Source organism: Monodon monoceros, unplaced genomic scaffold (assembly GCF_005190385.1).
Source record: "Monodon monoceros isolate NGI ecotype Baffin Bay Population unplaced genomic scaffold, NGI_Narwhal_1 Super_Scaffold_12, whole genome shotgun sequence".
Lineage (NCBI taxonomy): Eukaryota > Metazoa > Chordata > Mammalia > Artiodactyla > Monodontidae > Monodon > Monodon monoceros.
Genome location: NW_021703768.1, coordinates 76,534,599 through 76,550,414, shown reverse-complemented (window position 1 = coordinate 76,550,414; position 15,816 = coordinate 76,534,599). Strand labels below are relative to the sequence as shown.

Below are 15,816 nucleotides of genomic sequence, written 5' to 3'. Positions count from 1 at the left end.
CAACCACTGCGCCACCAGGGAAGCCCTATGTATAGCCTTTTACAAATAATTATTTTTGCTTAATTAGAAATTAACATGAGTAGTCAGCAAGTTTTATTTTTGCCTTGGCTTCAAGTCATTTTCGTTTCTGATAGAAGATATGTTCCTTCCCTTCCTCATATTCACCTCCTGGACTCTCTCCATCTCCTCCCCCTCCTCCTTCCATCCCATGGGGTGTCTCCTCTTCAGGTTTTCCTCTCCCCCTTCCACTTTCTCTTTCCCTCAGTTTCCTCCTCTCCCTTTTTGCTCTTTCTTCCTTTTATCTCCTTCCTTCCTTCCTCCCTTCCCATCCTTCCCTTCTTTCTTCTTTTCCTTCCCCTTCCTTGCTCCCTTCCTCTTCCTTTCCCTTTCTTTCTTTTTTTCTTTCTTTCTCTCTCTTCCTTCCTTCCTTCCTTCCTTCTTTCCTCCCTTTCTTTTCCCTTCCTTTCCATCCATTCTTTCTTTCCTGGCTTTCATCATAACCTTAAGAGTGCCAGCTGCCATTTTTAAATGCCTGTTGTTTACATTGCCTAGCCCAGGGGATACCTCTTTCCAAATTTTTGTTATTTTACAATCACCTTTAAAGTTACATGCAAAAAGCATAACATTAAATTAATGGGGCAAGGCACAACTAAATGTGATGAAAAATTGTACTGTAGAAAATGAGTACTGAAAAGCTTAGTACCTTGAACAGAGGAAGCAAAAAATTAAGATGAGGTAAATACTCATTCTGGATAAAAAAATGTGTAGAGTCAGGAGAAGGGGAAAAAAAGTCTTCTCAATGTAACATTATAAAGAATCTAATACCATTTTCTAAAATGGAAACTGACAAGTTAACACTAAGTCATCTGGGGCAAAACTAAACATGCCTAAAAGGTTTCATATATTTAGGAATTCTCTCTAATATTTCAAAACTTTGTTTTTAATATGAGCAAAAATAGATAAAACTAATTTGAATTCTCTTAATAAGGAATTGTATACATAGTTTTATTACTGCTACTACTACTACTAATAATAGTTATTTGTACCAGGCATTGTACTAAGAGCTCTACATGGCTTATCTTATTTAACTTAGTCCTCTTTATAACCCTGAAATGTAAATGTTTTTGAGAGCTGTTTTATTTTTTAAGAGAAAATATACTGTCTTTAAATGGTCTCCATCTGTCTTCTTAACCTTAACCATATCTCAGAATCCTTTAATGTTTCAGTGGAGGGTTCCTATTTTCAAGGTTAATATCAGGAAAAGCCAAGGCACCCAGTAACCTGGGTAAGATTTGATATCATAAAAACTGTGTAAGACACTGAGATAAGATTCAGTAGTCAGGAGTCTCTGTGAGCTGTTAAGTTGCTCTCTGGGAGAATTTCAGTGCTCTAGATTTCAGGCTGAAGGGTAGTTTTCTATATCTGAAAAAGAAGGAATATTGGCACAGAGAAAACATTTCACTACTTTGTGTACCTTTATTCAATCTATACCTCATGTCTACTATTTCCATAGGTTAGAAGCATAGATCTGAGAGGAAGCCTGTATTGCAGGGCATTTTACTGAGTGAAGTAAGAAAGCAGTGCACAAAAACCATCTTTAGCATAAAAGATAAATCACGTGAACCCTAAACATATTCCAAACACAATGTACACTTTGTGCTCTGTGAGGTTCAGTTTGCTCACAGAAGAGCTGTAGTCAACAGTAAACTAGAACAGTTATGTCTCATAGCAGATATCAGTCTGACTGTTCCCCGTTGCCAGAGGTTACACAGCAAGACTTTAAAGGAAAAGCAGAGTTATGATCCAGATTAGCTCTTTGGGGTGCAAATTTGCATGCCTCTTCTGTGAAATCCTCAGTAAGGTGAACATATGCTCTGGTTTCCTGGGACAGTTCCGTTTTATGCTCATCCTGATGTAAGACTTAATAGCTCTCTCCCTTAACACTCTTAAGACACTCTCAACCTAGAAAGAAAGTGAAATAACGTTAATTTTGTAACATCAATATTTTGAGCAAACGTTCTGTATACCTGCTGCAATCGATACAGCACAGGTGTCCAAGAGATTCATTTTCTATGATGTCAACAGGGCTGACACCTCTTTGGCATCAGTGACTGTGGCAGGATGCAGCTGGATGCACGAAGACCCCAACCCCACAGTACACATACCCTGACACCTATCACATTGGCTTCTCGTTCCCATTTGGAACCGAATCAGTGAATGGGAGCACTTGTCATTTTGGTTTGAAAGTCAATGAACAGGATTCCCCAAATATGTAAGGAGTGTATATTGATCCTTCACGTCTTTAAGAGTTTCCTAAATATCTCACAGCTAGGAAGTAGATATTTCTTTGGAAAAATCTAGTTAACGTTCTGTTGAGATACAGGATAGTAAAATAGGTGATATGAAAGAATCACTGTATTTCAAGTGTGCAGTTATTGATATTTTGTGGACTATTTAAAATAACAAGATTTTAAGAAATTATATGGAATTATTACAAAAACTTGTACAATATAAATCTCACATTTTCAGATTTATAGTTATAGTTCTTTTTTGTGGGTAATTTTCTTTTTACATCTTCAAAAGAAACCTTCATAATGCATTAAAAAAAACACTGTCACTACCAAGCCTTTGTGTGATTAACTACCCTATGATATTTCTTTCATCCAAGCTGGTTTATAAAGGAAAGCAAAAACGACAATAAAAGAAATGTACCAATTTATTCTCTACTAATAAAGTATTGAACATTAGTGAAAAAAGTGTGAAATATTGGAATGCAACACAGAGCAATTCCAGTACCCATTGCAGTTTTGGGTCATATACTGTACATAAACAGTAATTACTTCATTGGTTGGAGACCACAGTGGAGGAGTATAGAATTTGGTGAAAGAGATGTTAAGATAAAAATTTTATCCCAAAGCACTTGAAAACTTTGCCAACACTCCAGACTGTTTTATTTTGGACTGTGGTGGCCAGGGGTGAGGGGAGTGGGCGCAGGGTGGGAGTGCAGAAGAAAGAATGAAAATTAAAAGTGAGCAGATTTTTAAAAACTCTTGAGCCAATAATCAACATCAGTACTTGGATTTAAAGAATCTACTAAAAATAGTCTTTGTAGATACCTGAAATGACATGTTACTAATGAAGATCCCATATTTAATATATGCACATGACATTATTAACATTAAATCTTGTGGTTTCTAACACATCTTCCACTTCCCATTTTTGAATCAACTTTCTGGATTTCATTTTCTTGCTGATCATGGTGTTTACGATAATAAATTTCTAAATGTTCGCAAGTCTTTTCTTCTTGTTTATCTCACAGGGATCCTGGGTAGGAACTGAAATCTTCCTGGGTAGAGTGGGAAGGTCACATAGTATATTGTGCAGCGAACAGACTCGAGCTGGCTGGTTGTAATCCTAATCCAAGCTGTGTCACTTTTCCGTGAGCCTCAGTTTTCTCTCCTGTAAAGCGGAGAAAAATATCTGTGTTGTAGGGTGGTTGTGAGGATTGAATGAGCTGTGTGAAAAGCACTTTATAGTGCTTAATGAGTATCTATTTACATTCTACTTCTTTCTAAAGATAATTTAGAATACAAAAAAATACATTAAGAAGAAATAGATAAACCGTGTAAAATCATGCCCAGTGAATACTGATTCATTTATGTCTTCTATCCATGTTACTTTAACAGTGATATTGGAGAAAATCAGGGGATTATCCTGATTATAAAAGTAAAATATATTAATTGCAAAGAATTTGAATATTACAGGAAGGTATGAGGAAGGTAAACATCCATTATCTTTAAGATTTTGACACATTCCCTTCATCTATTTCCATCCTACTCATTTCAAAAATAAGTTAGAATTATACTCCATATCACATTTACTTCCCATTCTTTTCAGTTTCTATTAGATCATAAGTATTTTCACTGTCTTTAAGCAATATTTTGTGATTTCCTAATAGTCTATCATTTGTATGTAACATAATTAATTCTACCCAACATGTTAGTGATTTTTCTTTTTGTTATTATAAACAAAACTGCAATGAAAATTGTTTCAGATGTTCATTGACTATATTGGTAATCCCATCCCTTCATTTGTCATATTTGTTGCAATTTTTTTCCCACTTAGCCTTTTAAATTTATGATAACTTTTGATATAAGTTTTTAATGTTATTTAACTTTTACTACCAGTTATTTTTCTTTGTGATTTTCTCTACTGCTTGTATGTTCAGAAAGTTCTTTCCTATTCCAAGGTCAGTAAATGAATTACCTATCTTTTTCTGTTTTTATAATTCATTTTTAGCTTTTTGCTTTTAAATTAATATAGTATATATTTGGGATACCTCAGTTTGAGGTAGATGCTGGGGTAGATTTGAGCTGTCACAAATAAGTTTGAGAATTTATTAAGGCAGAATTTAATATAATTTTCCCCAAATAGCTAAAACAATTACCCAGTAACATAATACTTCCTTCTTTATGATAGATTTATGATGGTGCTTTATCATACAATGATCTTTCAATGCTCATCTTTCATATTTTAATTACTTAAATATCTGGTACAATAAATGTTTTCTCATTATTTCTCTTTTGCAAACATTACTTGGCTATAGGTATTCATTTATTCTTCCAAATAAATTTTAAAAACACTTGATCAAGTTCTCCCCATTTCACTCCACTCCAAACACATTAGGATTTGCTTGACATTGCATTAAACCTTTGTGTTCAACTGAAAAAAAAAAAAAAAAGAATACATTCTTTTAATATTCAGTATTCCAATGCAGAAACATAGTATCTCTAATTTCTTAGTATAGATTCTGTACATTTCTTGTTAAGGTATGGCTAAGTGTTTTATATATTTTATTGCTATTGTGAAAGAAATATTTTTCACCTCATAATTTCAAACTGGTACGATATTATTCTCAGTGAACTTTCATTGTATAATCTGCATGCTTTGTCTCCAACTTGATTTATTCTGCATGTAGAAAAATATTTTGTAAGAGCACTTTACTTCATAGACAAAATGAACTTAGCCGGTGCTTGAGAGAGAACATTGAAGGCTATGGAGATTATTAGAGCAGACCAATTTTGTAATTATGAAAGGAACTAGAAGGAGCCACTGGTTATCCATTTTATTGTAAAATGTACAATTACATAGGTGAAATGAGTGCATTTTATTACTGGGGAGGGAAAAAAGACAAGAAATTGATGCACCCATGTCTGTAATGACATGTGAAGGGCAACTTTTGAAGACAGTGGGGACTCTGAGAGTGTGTAATTGTTCTCTTTACTCTGAGCCTTATGCATTTCATCTACCTCATTGCCTTACAGTCCGTTTTGGTATAAGTGAGATGAATAATGTAGACAATATCTCCCATGGGAATTAAATTTAAAATGAGGGCTCTAAGTAACTGGTATCTAAAGATCATGTTATAAAACTGGCATCCGTGTCCTCAGTCCCACTGTACCCTGTTGTCCTTGGAGGCTGCCCACACACCTGTCATTCGCTTGCCCTCAGTTTCTAAGGTGGCAGGATGCCAGCCCCAGCCAAGTGTTCACAGTGCAAAGTGCTTTAGACTCTTCTAAAATGAAAGTCAGTATGTAAATGTGCAACATGACGACATTATTATTCTAGCTTCCTGGCTGCTTTCAGCAAGCACTGACTGCCACATGAGGTCTCAAGTGTTCTGGCACAGTGTGCAAGTGTTCAAAAGAAGTTAAAGTAATGAAATTGGATCTACATTTCCATAGAGATTCAAGCTGGCATGGAGGAATGGAGTCATGGGTTGGATGGTCTCCACCAAACAGCCTAGGCAAGTGCCTGTGATGCCAGGCTACTAAGCAGAATTTTCTATCGTGAAAGGGCACCACTGTTTCTTCCTCTGGGTCTAAAATTACAAAATGTGCCCATTTCTCCCGGGCTCACACCACTCTCTGGGCGCTTTATGCTCAGTCCTCACCCATCCATTCCCTGGAGCACACACCAGCTTTGCTTAAATCTAGCACAAGTTTTAAAATGACGAATTAAGTACAAAGTGTGTGTGGGGGGGATGTTTAGTTAGAACCCTGACTAATAGAGCATGAAGTATGTGACTATTATTCATAAGAGGCGGGGCCAGGCTAACTGTGTATCTGATCTACCTAAGGTGCTGTTTAGAGGTGGCCACTTACTGGATTTCAGTTGACCTTGTTATTTTTTTATTTAAAATTTTTTTGCAGTTTTCATTGCTCACAGGTCTTCTCATTTGCACCCAGCATTCCCTTCTATTAAAATATCTGGAGCCAAGACCAAACTTAGGTGTATGGGTGCTGGGGCCAAGAAAATGGGTTTGCTAAGTATCGCGTCATGGTAGGTCCAGGGTCAGCACAGATTCCGCATTTGGTCATTCTGAGACCTGATCTCTTTATACCTCCCCTCCCCCTGGCTGAAATGTTTCTGTTCGCCAGGGCAAGAGCAACAGAATCTGAGTCTTGTGCTTTGCAGCCACCTTTATACTAGCACAGCTCCATAATGCTGAGTACTCTTCCTCCTCTACCTCCTTTCATATCCTAAACATTTCATGGGCTTCACGTATCCATTTATATATATGCAAAAATGAAGTTCATTTAAGTTTAAAAATGTAAGAGTGGGACAATTAAAAGAATTCAAGCCCTCAAGGATACCTTTACTCATATAGAATCTCTCTCTCTTTTTTATTGTGTTTTAGGACAGCGAAAAAAAGGGATTTATAAATAAAATCTATGCCATCCAGGAAGTATGTATCAGTGTCCAGAACATCCTAGATGAAGTTGCTTCCTTTGGCGAAAGGATAAAGAAGTGAGTGATGCTGACATGTGAGCCCTGGTGTTCTGTGGGACAGTGTCCATTTGTTTCTCAGAGGGTGAACTGCCACATTCTTTCTGGCAGGGGACACTCCTGGGTGATCTATTGCTCAGTTTTATCATTATTTACTTTGTTTCTGCCTGTCTTTGGTTTTATGAAAGTTCTGTCAATTTCCTCCTTGAAATTTAGAACATATTGGTTGGAAAGAAGTCATACTTGTAGCTTTGAAGAAATAACACCGTCCTAAATTTTAGCACATTTTCACAGTGAGACTTTGTTCTTACACAGAATATGAAATTGTGATAGAAAAAAAATAAACCAAATTAAATGAGGATTTCAGGTAATCAAGACACACCTGCAGTTTATTATTGGTCGAGTTATAATTTCATCAATAAAGTTAAATTAAAAAAAATCATACTATATATAGCACCCTGCAAAAATATGCTTTCAATTTTGTATATTTAAATAGCTGAGATCATAATTATAGATGAAATAAACTAATGCTTTGTCATTTAGAAAATATACATAATTTTTATAATTTAAAAAACAATTTTTTAAACAAGGAAATAGAGCTTATTGAGAGCTGATGTAAAATTAAGAAACATATTACTTGCATTTTACTTCAAATAGTTTTATTTATTAATATATTTTTTAAACCAACTGTTTAATTATAAAAATGGTAAGGTAGATTTATAATTAGTTATTAGTAAAAAATATACTAAGGCCCCGTACCGACTAAACTATGTGAAAATTGGCCTACATAATGATTTCTAAATGATCTATTCAAGAAGGGGTGCTGTATATCTGGATAAGCCTACATTTTCCTAGTTTTATATATCTATTCATTGTTTATTATTCATAACCAAAAGTGTTCTGCAGATTTGGATCCTTGGGCATACATAGAAATTGAAAGGAGTAAATTATTTAAACTAAAGGTGTGAGTCATTCATCTGGTGCCTTTCATGTTTCAAGGCATAATGCATTTTATTTTGTATAATTTTTTGTTTAACACATTTCCACATATGCATAGGTGCTGAGTTTCCACTTTCTCGTATCATATTAGACAGAACAGCCTCCCTCTCACTCCCAAATGTGCCTCTAAGCAACATTCAGTATCAGACTTCTAAAGACTGATTTCCACATCTTTTCTCTTTTCTTCTTCTCCATGTTATTTACATCTCTAAGCATGTTTCCTTGTTCTCCACAATCTATCTGCAGAAGCAGAGTGTGAAGTCCTAAATGGGGCATTTCCCTATTGAGTATTGTCCTTTCTCTGAGGTACACTGTGTATTGATTACCTGACAGAAACATCTCATTTATATCAGAAGACCCTGGGTCAACTCTAAGGTCAGGATTGTGAATGCCTGAAGGGGAGAGGCTTCTTTGTAACTCTGGGTGTTAGGAGACTCAGACAGGTGCTTGGCTGGAAAAGACCATGGCCAGTTGAAGGAAATGACCAGATCCTGGCTGTGGACCAGCCTTGGGGAAAACTGGATTTTGTGAACTTTCCAAGGTATAGACAGAGGTGCAGGTATAGGCTGAGGTACAGGAACACCGCATAGGATCTAGTGAGTCTTGTAGGAGCTATCTTTTCGGCACAGTAATCTTTCAAATACTATAAGAGAGAAGCTCCCCTGGGGTCACACGGGATAAAATGGATCTATCCAGAAAGCAGATACAGAAGCAATCTTTAAGTACAAAATGAAAGCCTCCATAATTACCACATGTTGTTACTAAATCATTCCAGAACTTTCTTGAATTGCATCTCTTAAGATCATATTCTACACTTGATCTTAGCCAAAAGGCCGAGAAGCGATTTAAGATCATATTCTAGATATAGATTCCACAATGCACTGTGGGAAAAGAAAAGGGCAGTATTTTTTCCCCTGGGAAAAAAGCTACACTGGTATTCCTTGCCATTTTTCCTTCCAAGAGGAGTAAGAAAACAGGGTGTTCTTCAGTGAGGGTGCCCAGAGGGAGGGTTTTCTGCGTGAAGAGCCAGTGCCCTCACACATGGAGTGGTGTGATAGATGGCTCGGAGCTGAGCCACAGGAGAGCAAACAGACCCTCAGCCTTCTGTTCTCTCCACAAGCGGGCAGAAGCAAGGGAACTACAGGTGTCAGTGAAGGAGGGAAGGCATGATTCTTTGCCTGGTGACAGTTATAGGACTCACTCTGGCCACAGGAGATTAAAAAAACACAACAGCAAAGCCAGACCCCAAGAGTTACTAAAAACAAGACAACCAGATTGATCCAACTTTGGCTTTCTTACTAGAAAAAAAACATTTTTAGGAATTTGACCTAGAGAAAGACAAAAAGCAAGCCATATGCCACAAAGCTAAGGAATAACTCTTAAGTGTTAGGCTGAAGGGCAGTACATGAGAAAATCTCTTGAGAAACATCCTTTATTGGATCAAAAACTTCCCTGGAAAAACCCAGCCCAAGTGAGCATAGCATCCATTACTGGGAAATTAGAAGAAATAAAAAACACTGACATTTATCCATATCATGTACAATTTCATATTTTCTTGAAGTGTCTTGGGGCCCTTCTCACTGCTTGATAAGAAGAAATGCCATACTTTATAGACTCCTAGAGTTGAATGGCTCTAATAACTTCATCTTGATTCACATAAACATGTTGCCATCACTACCAGTCTTCCTGGATACAATAAAAGCTGTCCCCATTTTATAACCGGGAAGGTTGACGCTTAGAGAGGTTTACCACCTAAAGTCACATAGCAGAATCTAGGCTTTGAACACAGATTTGCTACCTTCTTTGGTTTTTCTTTTTTTTTTCATTAAATTATGCTAAAGAGTCACTCAGCAAGATGTGTTAGTTCCTCTTTGGAGGCTGAACTTCAAGGCAATGGTATGCCTATAAATGGAGATATGATTATATACCCAACCTCGAAGGCTCCGTGGAATGGTTCTGTTTACTTTATAATTTTGTCACTCTCTCTTAGAAACTACCAGACTCACAATAGATGTTCTACACAAAAAGCCTAAAAATATCTCAGTCTTTCCACGTTCCATTTGCCTTCTGTCTTGATCTTTCTTTTTGTCTCATTAAAGTCCTTCCCATCTTAGTACTGTCTCTTTTGTAACTTCCTGTCCTTCTGTTCATTGATCCCATTTTTGTTCTTTGTTCTGATGTTATATCATTGTCAGTACTCCGTCTTGCTTCCTTCCCTGACCCTCTACATTATTAGTCACCAGCAGTGTGGAAACACTGCAGAGCCATCAGCCAGGCCCTGTTATAACCCACCCTTTTCCAGCTTATACTCCCTTTTTGGTCTTCCCAACAAATCTATCATGTGCCATGTTCTCCTTTGCTATCAACAAGGTAGGGAGAATAGTAGGTAATGTTGACTTTATTTCTTAATTATGTATTTCTGGGAAGAGGGCTATGATGGCAGGTGAATTTTTACAAAATTCCCTCTTCCTGACTTCTAATTCCATTTGAAACATAACTGAAGTGGGAAGTGAGTATTCCTCTAAGGATTTCTAAAGTTCTGAAGATTTACACAACCGTGTAAGATTTAGATCTATGGACAATCGTTGGCAACATTTTATCTCCAATGTGGTTAATCCTGTGTGAGAGTTCATAGAAGAAAGAATGGTAGGCCCAGGGGCATTCTCCTCTATGAAAATTTGGAGAAAACAAGATTCAGTACTAGTTTTAGAAGTAGAAAAAGATTTTTAAACCATGGGGAGTCACCCAAGTAGTGTGATGACCTTAGACCCTTAAGTCACCTGGGACAATCTGGAGAGGTTGGTGTCAACACCCTTTACCTGGGCCCTGTGTTCATGAAGTTGAGCAGATTATGACTAACCTGTATCTTCTGATAGCCTATTACAATTGGAATCTATTCCAGTGAGAAATACAGTCTTTACTAAATCCTTAGTCCAGATTTTGAATCAGAATCACATTTATTTTCATCTTTGTTTGAAAAAAGTAGGAAGTGCTCAGATTGCTAATGTATTAATTTCTCATTCAGTACTTTCAACTGGACCATCCCATTCTTAAGCTGGCTGGCCATTGTAGCCCTCTGTGCGTTCACAGTCATCCTGTACTTCATTCCGCTGAGATACATTGTCCTTGTCTGGGGTAAGTAAAGCCTTTTTTTTTTTTTTTTTTAACTGTCACAGCTGCTAAGAACAAACTATTTTTAAGGGATGAGTTATACTGTCAGTAGTTCCCTATATTTATGGTCATGAAGCTACTCCATGATGAAGAGACAGGTCAGTTAAAAATCACAAGAGTATAAAGATTTAGGTCTATCTGCAAATGCATTTTTCTTATCTGGCACCATAGGCTCCATCATACTATAAACATGTAGTTGTGCAGATTCTTCATATATCAAAGTGTAGCTTTGTCTAGATATCACTCTGATTTATTTCCACCATTTATACATAAACAGAGGCATTTTGATCCATATGGTGCATTTAGGACAATATGCTTTTGTGCTGTGTACTTTATCTTACGGAAATGTCCGTAAACATGGTACTATATATGGCTGCCTGTTTAAGAGGTCACCTTTAAGGAGGCAGGAAAAGGGTCCTTGGCATTGGCAGGCTGCTTGGGAACAAAAAACCCTGCTTCATGTATACTAAACAAGAATGCTTCTGTAAAAACCCACTTTAAAGGTGATATTTGGGGGTCCTAATTTCTAATGCAATTATGCTTCATGCTAACAGTTCCTATGTACCTAGACTGTACTTAGGTGGTACTTTCAGCATTCTTCATAGTTTGGGGGTTTTTTGGGTTTTTTTCTTTCTCTTATCTGACACAATTCTTTGTTTGGAAAACTTAACTTTCAGTCTCAAAGATCAACTAACATATAAAACTACATTAATGATATATATATCATTATATATATATATATATATATATATATGTATATATATATAAACAAGACTGGGTAGGAGTAGAATTCTCTACTTGCCCCTGGACTGCATACACCCGAGATTGCTAAACTTATACAAAATGCAAAGAACCAAAATGGGTTTTAATTTCAGAACACATGTGCTTACACTGAAAGCAAAAAGATGAAAAGGAATGTTTTGTTCTCTTAAGGCTTTTAAAGAAATATCCTGGAATAAAATGAAAAAGGGTCTGATGTCTCCAAGCCCTCCAGTTTGCAAATCCTTACCTCGCTATTCTTTTTGGCATATCTTGTCATATCTTCAGCAAGCCCTCTTGCCCCTATCATCACTATCATTACCTTTACATCTTGGGTAGGGGAGTGGAGGGTTAAGGGAAGGGTGATTATGTTTTCCTGCCTTAATTTCTATAATTTAAAGAAGCAGTTTCAACTAAGACAGTGCTTTCACTATACAAGGGAAGAGGCATTTCCACCATGTTCTTGTGTCGCTATTGTATGCTCTTTCATTCCTTCCTCTGATATTTAAAACGGCTGCTGTTTTATTGAAGGAATTAAGGTAGGGCGTTAGGTGTGGCAGTTTATTACCTCTAACCTACTTAGGGTCAGACCTGCCATCTCAGCTTTGATAGGTGGGGAACTTCGGGTTTCCTTTCCCCAGGTTCTCAGAAACTGGAGCCCACGGCAGACATCTGGCTGTGTAATCTGGGTTGGCCTCACTGGCAAGCTGTCTTAAACGTAATTTGCAGAGAATGTGTTTGGGTCTCTTGTTTCATCAAATAAAATAAAACAAAACAGTATTCCTTTAGTGGTAGGTGACTGCTGAAATACTAAATAGAAATTTAAGACATGAGCCTCACATGGGGAGACAGGGACCAAATCATAATTGCATTAGTTTATTCTGCTCAACTCCCTGAGGAGCAAAGATGCTCCAGTTTGTGACCCAGTTTTTACCACTCTGATTTCATAAAAAGCTGTTTATTTATGTATTTTTATGTGAATATGCTTGGTAATTTATTAAGTGCAATATAAATTTAAAACAGTAGACTTATCCAATTGAAATTCTACATTATTCCATAGAATATGTAGAATAGGTACTTCTAGTTTTATACATTATTTTGACATTTCTACCTCATTAAATTTGGGTTTTTTTGTATAATAGCTCCAAATTCATCTGTATTTGCCCCTCATCCACATTTGCTCTTCAGGTAGCACAGAGGATTCACTGTTGAATAATTTAGCATGGGTAGGTATGGCTCATTTTTAATGGTTCTTGGCCATTTTAATCCAAGAAGTGATCCAAGTCAATCACAGTAGCATCTTTTGCAAGCCTTAAATTTAAATTTCTTATAATTTAAAAGGAAAATTGGTTTCTATAAATCTCAATGCCAGAAATATAGAAACGGAAACATTCTTTCTTGTGATGAGAACTTTTAAGATCTACTCTTTTAGCCACTTTCCAATGTGCAATACAGTATTATTAACTATAGTCACCATGCTGTACATTAGATCCCCATGACATTTTATTGCTGGAAATTTGTACCTTTTGACTCCCTCACCCACCTCCCACTCCTCTGCCTCTGGTAACCACCAGGCTGTTCTCTGTATCTATGAGCTTGATTTTTGTTTTTTTTAAGGATTCCACATATAAGTGAAATCATATGCAGTATGTGTCTTTCTCTGTCTGACGTATTTCACTTAGTATAATGAATGCCCTTGAGGTCAATGCATGTTATCACAAATGGGAAGATTTCAAACTTTTTTATGGCTGAATAATATTCCACTGTGCATATATATACCACAACATTTTTACCCATTCACCCGTCAACGGACACTTAGGTTGTTTCCATGTCTTTGCTATTATAAATAATGCTGAATGAACATGGGGGTGCACATGTATTTTTGAATTAGTGTTTTTGTTTTCTTCAGATAAATACCCAGAAGTGAAATTACAGGAACATAGTGGTAGTTTTATTTTTAATTTTTTGAGGAACCTCCATACCTTTTTCTGTAGTGGTTGTACCGACTTACATTCCCACCAGCAGTTCACAAGGGGTCCGTTTTCTCCACACCCTCCCCAACATTTGTTATTTATAGACTTTTTGATGATACAGCTATTCTGACAGGTGTGAGGTGATATCTCATTGTGGTTTGGATTTGCATTTCCCTGATGATTAGTGATATTGAGCATCTTTTCATGCATCCGTTGGCCATCTGTCTTCTTTGGAAAAATGTCTATTCAGATCCTCTGCCCATTTTTTAATTGCTGTTTTTGACAATTGAGTTGTATAAGTTTTCAATATATTTTGGATATTAGCCCCTTATCAGATATGATTTGCAAATATTTTCTCCCATTCTGTAGGTTGCCTTTTCATTTTGTTGATGGTTTTCTTTGCTGTGCAGAAGCTTTTTAGTTTGACGCAGTCCCACTTATTTTTACTTTTGTTATCACCTATAGTTTCTTCTAGGAGTTTCGTGGTTTCAGGTCTTAACATTCAAGATTTAGTCCGTTTTGAGTAATAATTTTTGTAAGCGGTATAAGATAGTGGTCCAGCTTCATTCTTTTGCTTGTGCCAGTCCAATTTTCCCAACATCATTTAATGAGGAGACTGTCCTTTCTCCATTGTATATGCTTGGCTCCTTTGTTGTAAATTAATTGACCAGGGACTTCCCTGGTGGTGCAGTGGTTAAGAATCTGCCTGCCAATGCAGGAGACACAGGTTTGAGCCCTGGTCCAGGATGATCCCACAAGCCGCAGAGCAACTTAGCCTGTGTGCCACAACCACTGAGCCTGTACTCTAGAGCCCACACACCTAGAGCCTGTGCTTCACAACAAGAAAAGCCACTGCAATGAGAAGCCCACACACTGTAATAAGAGTAGCCCCTGCTCACCACAAATGCACAGCAACAAAGAAAGCCATGCACAGCAACAAAGACCCAATGCAGCCAAAAATAAATTTATAAAAAAAAATTGACCATATATACATGGGCTTATTTCTGGGCTCTCTATTCTCTTCCATTGATCTATGTCATCTGTTTTTATGCCAATACCATACTGTTTTAATTACTATAGGTTTGTAATATAGTTTGAAATTAGGGAGCATGATGGCTCCAGGTTTGTTCTTCTGTTTTAGTATTGCTTTGCAATTCAGGGTCTTTTGTGGTTCCATACAAATTTGGGGATTGTTTCTATTTCTGTTAAAAATGCCATTCGAATTTTGAAAGGGATTGTATTGAAACTGAAGATGGCTGTGGGTAGTATGAACATTTTAACAATATTAATTCTTTTAATCCTTGAGCAGGGACTACCTTTCCATTTATTTGTCTTCTTCAATTTCTTTCCTCAGTGTCTTACAGTTTTCAGTGTACAGGTCTTTCATCTTCTGGGTTAAATTTGTTACTAAGTATTTTATTCTTTTTGATGGGATTGTTTTAATTTCTCTTTCTGATACTACATTGTTAGTGTATAGAAATGCAACAGATTTTTGTGTATTGATTTTGTATCCTGCAACTTTACTGAATTCATTTATTAGTTCTAACAGTTTTTTGGTGGAGTCTTTAGAATTTTCTATATATAAAAAACCATGTCATCTGCAAATAGTGAGTTTTACTTCTTCCTTTCCAATTTGCATTGTTTTAAAATCTATTTGTCTTATATAAGTATAGCTTCCCCTGCATTCTTTCAGTTCCATTTGCATGGAATATCTTTTTCTATCCCTTCATGTTTAGTCTGTGTGTGTCCTTACACCTGACTTAATCTCTCATAGGCAGCAATACAGAAGGGTCTTGCTTTTTATTTTTTAATCCATTCAGCCAGTTTATGTATTTTGACTGGAAAATTTAGTTCATTTACATTAAAGTAATTATTGATAGGTATGTACTTACTGCCATTTTGTTAACTGTTTTCTGGCTGTTTTGTAGTTCCTCTGTTCTTTTCTTCTTCTCTTGCTTTCTTATTTTGTGGTTACCACGAGGCTTATGTACAAGAACTTAATTTTTAAAAAGAACAATTTTTTTTTTTTAGCTGCATTGGGTGTTCGTTGCTGCACGTGGGCTTTCTCTCTAGTTGTGGCAAGCGGGGGCTACTCTTCGTTGCAGTGCATGGGCTTCTCATTGTG

The 15,816-nt window shown here is 36.6% G+C and overlaps 1 protein-coding gene and 1 pseudogene across 3 annotated transcripts in view; one reads left to right on the top strand and one right to left on the bottom strand.

The window, feature by feature from the left end:
* Positions 1 to 15,816, top strand: part of MCTP1 (multiple C2 and transmembrane domain containing 1) — a 534,361-nt gene that overhangs the window by 508,779 nt on the left and 9,766 nt on the right. For all 3 annotated transcript variants that reach the window (XM_029217598.1, XM_029217600.1, XM_029217599.1), the window contains 2 exons: positions 6,701 to 6,810; positions 10,814 to 10,923. In XM_029217598.1, the coding sequence (XP_029073431.1) occupies positions 6,701 to 6,810; positions 10,814 to 10,923 (220 nt within the window). The remainder of the gene's footprint in view (positions 1 to 6,700; positions 6,811 to 10,813; positions 10,924 to 15,816) is intronic.
* Positions 8,461 to 8,633, bottom strand: LOC114893520 (annotated as a pseudogene).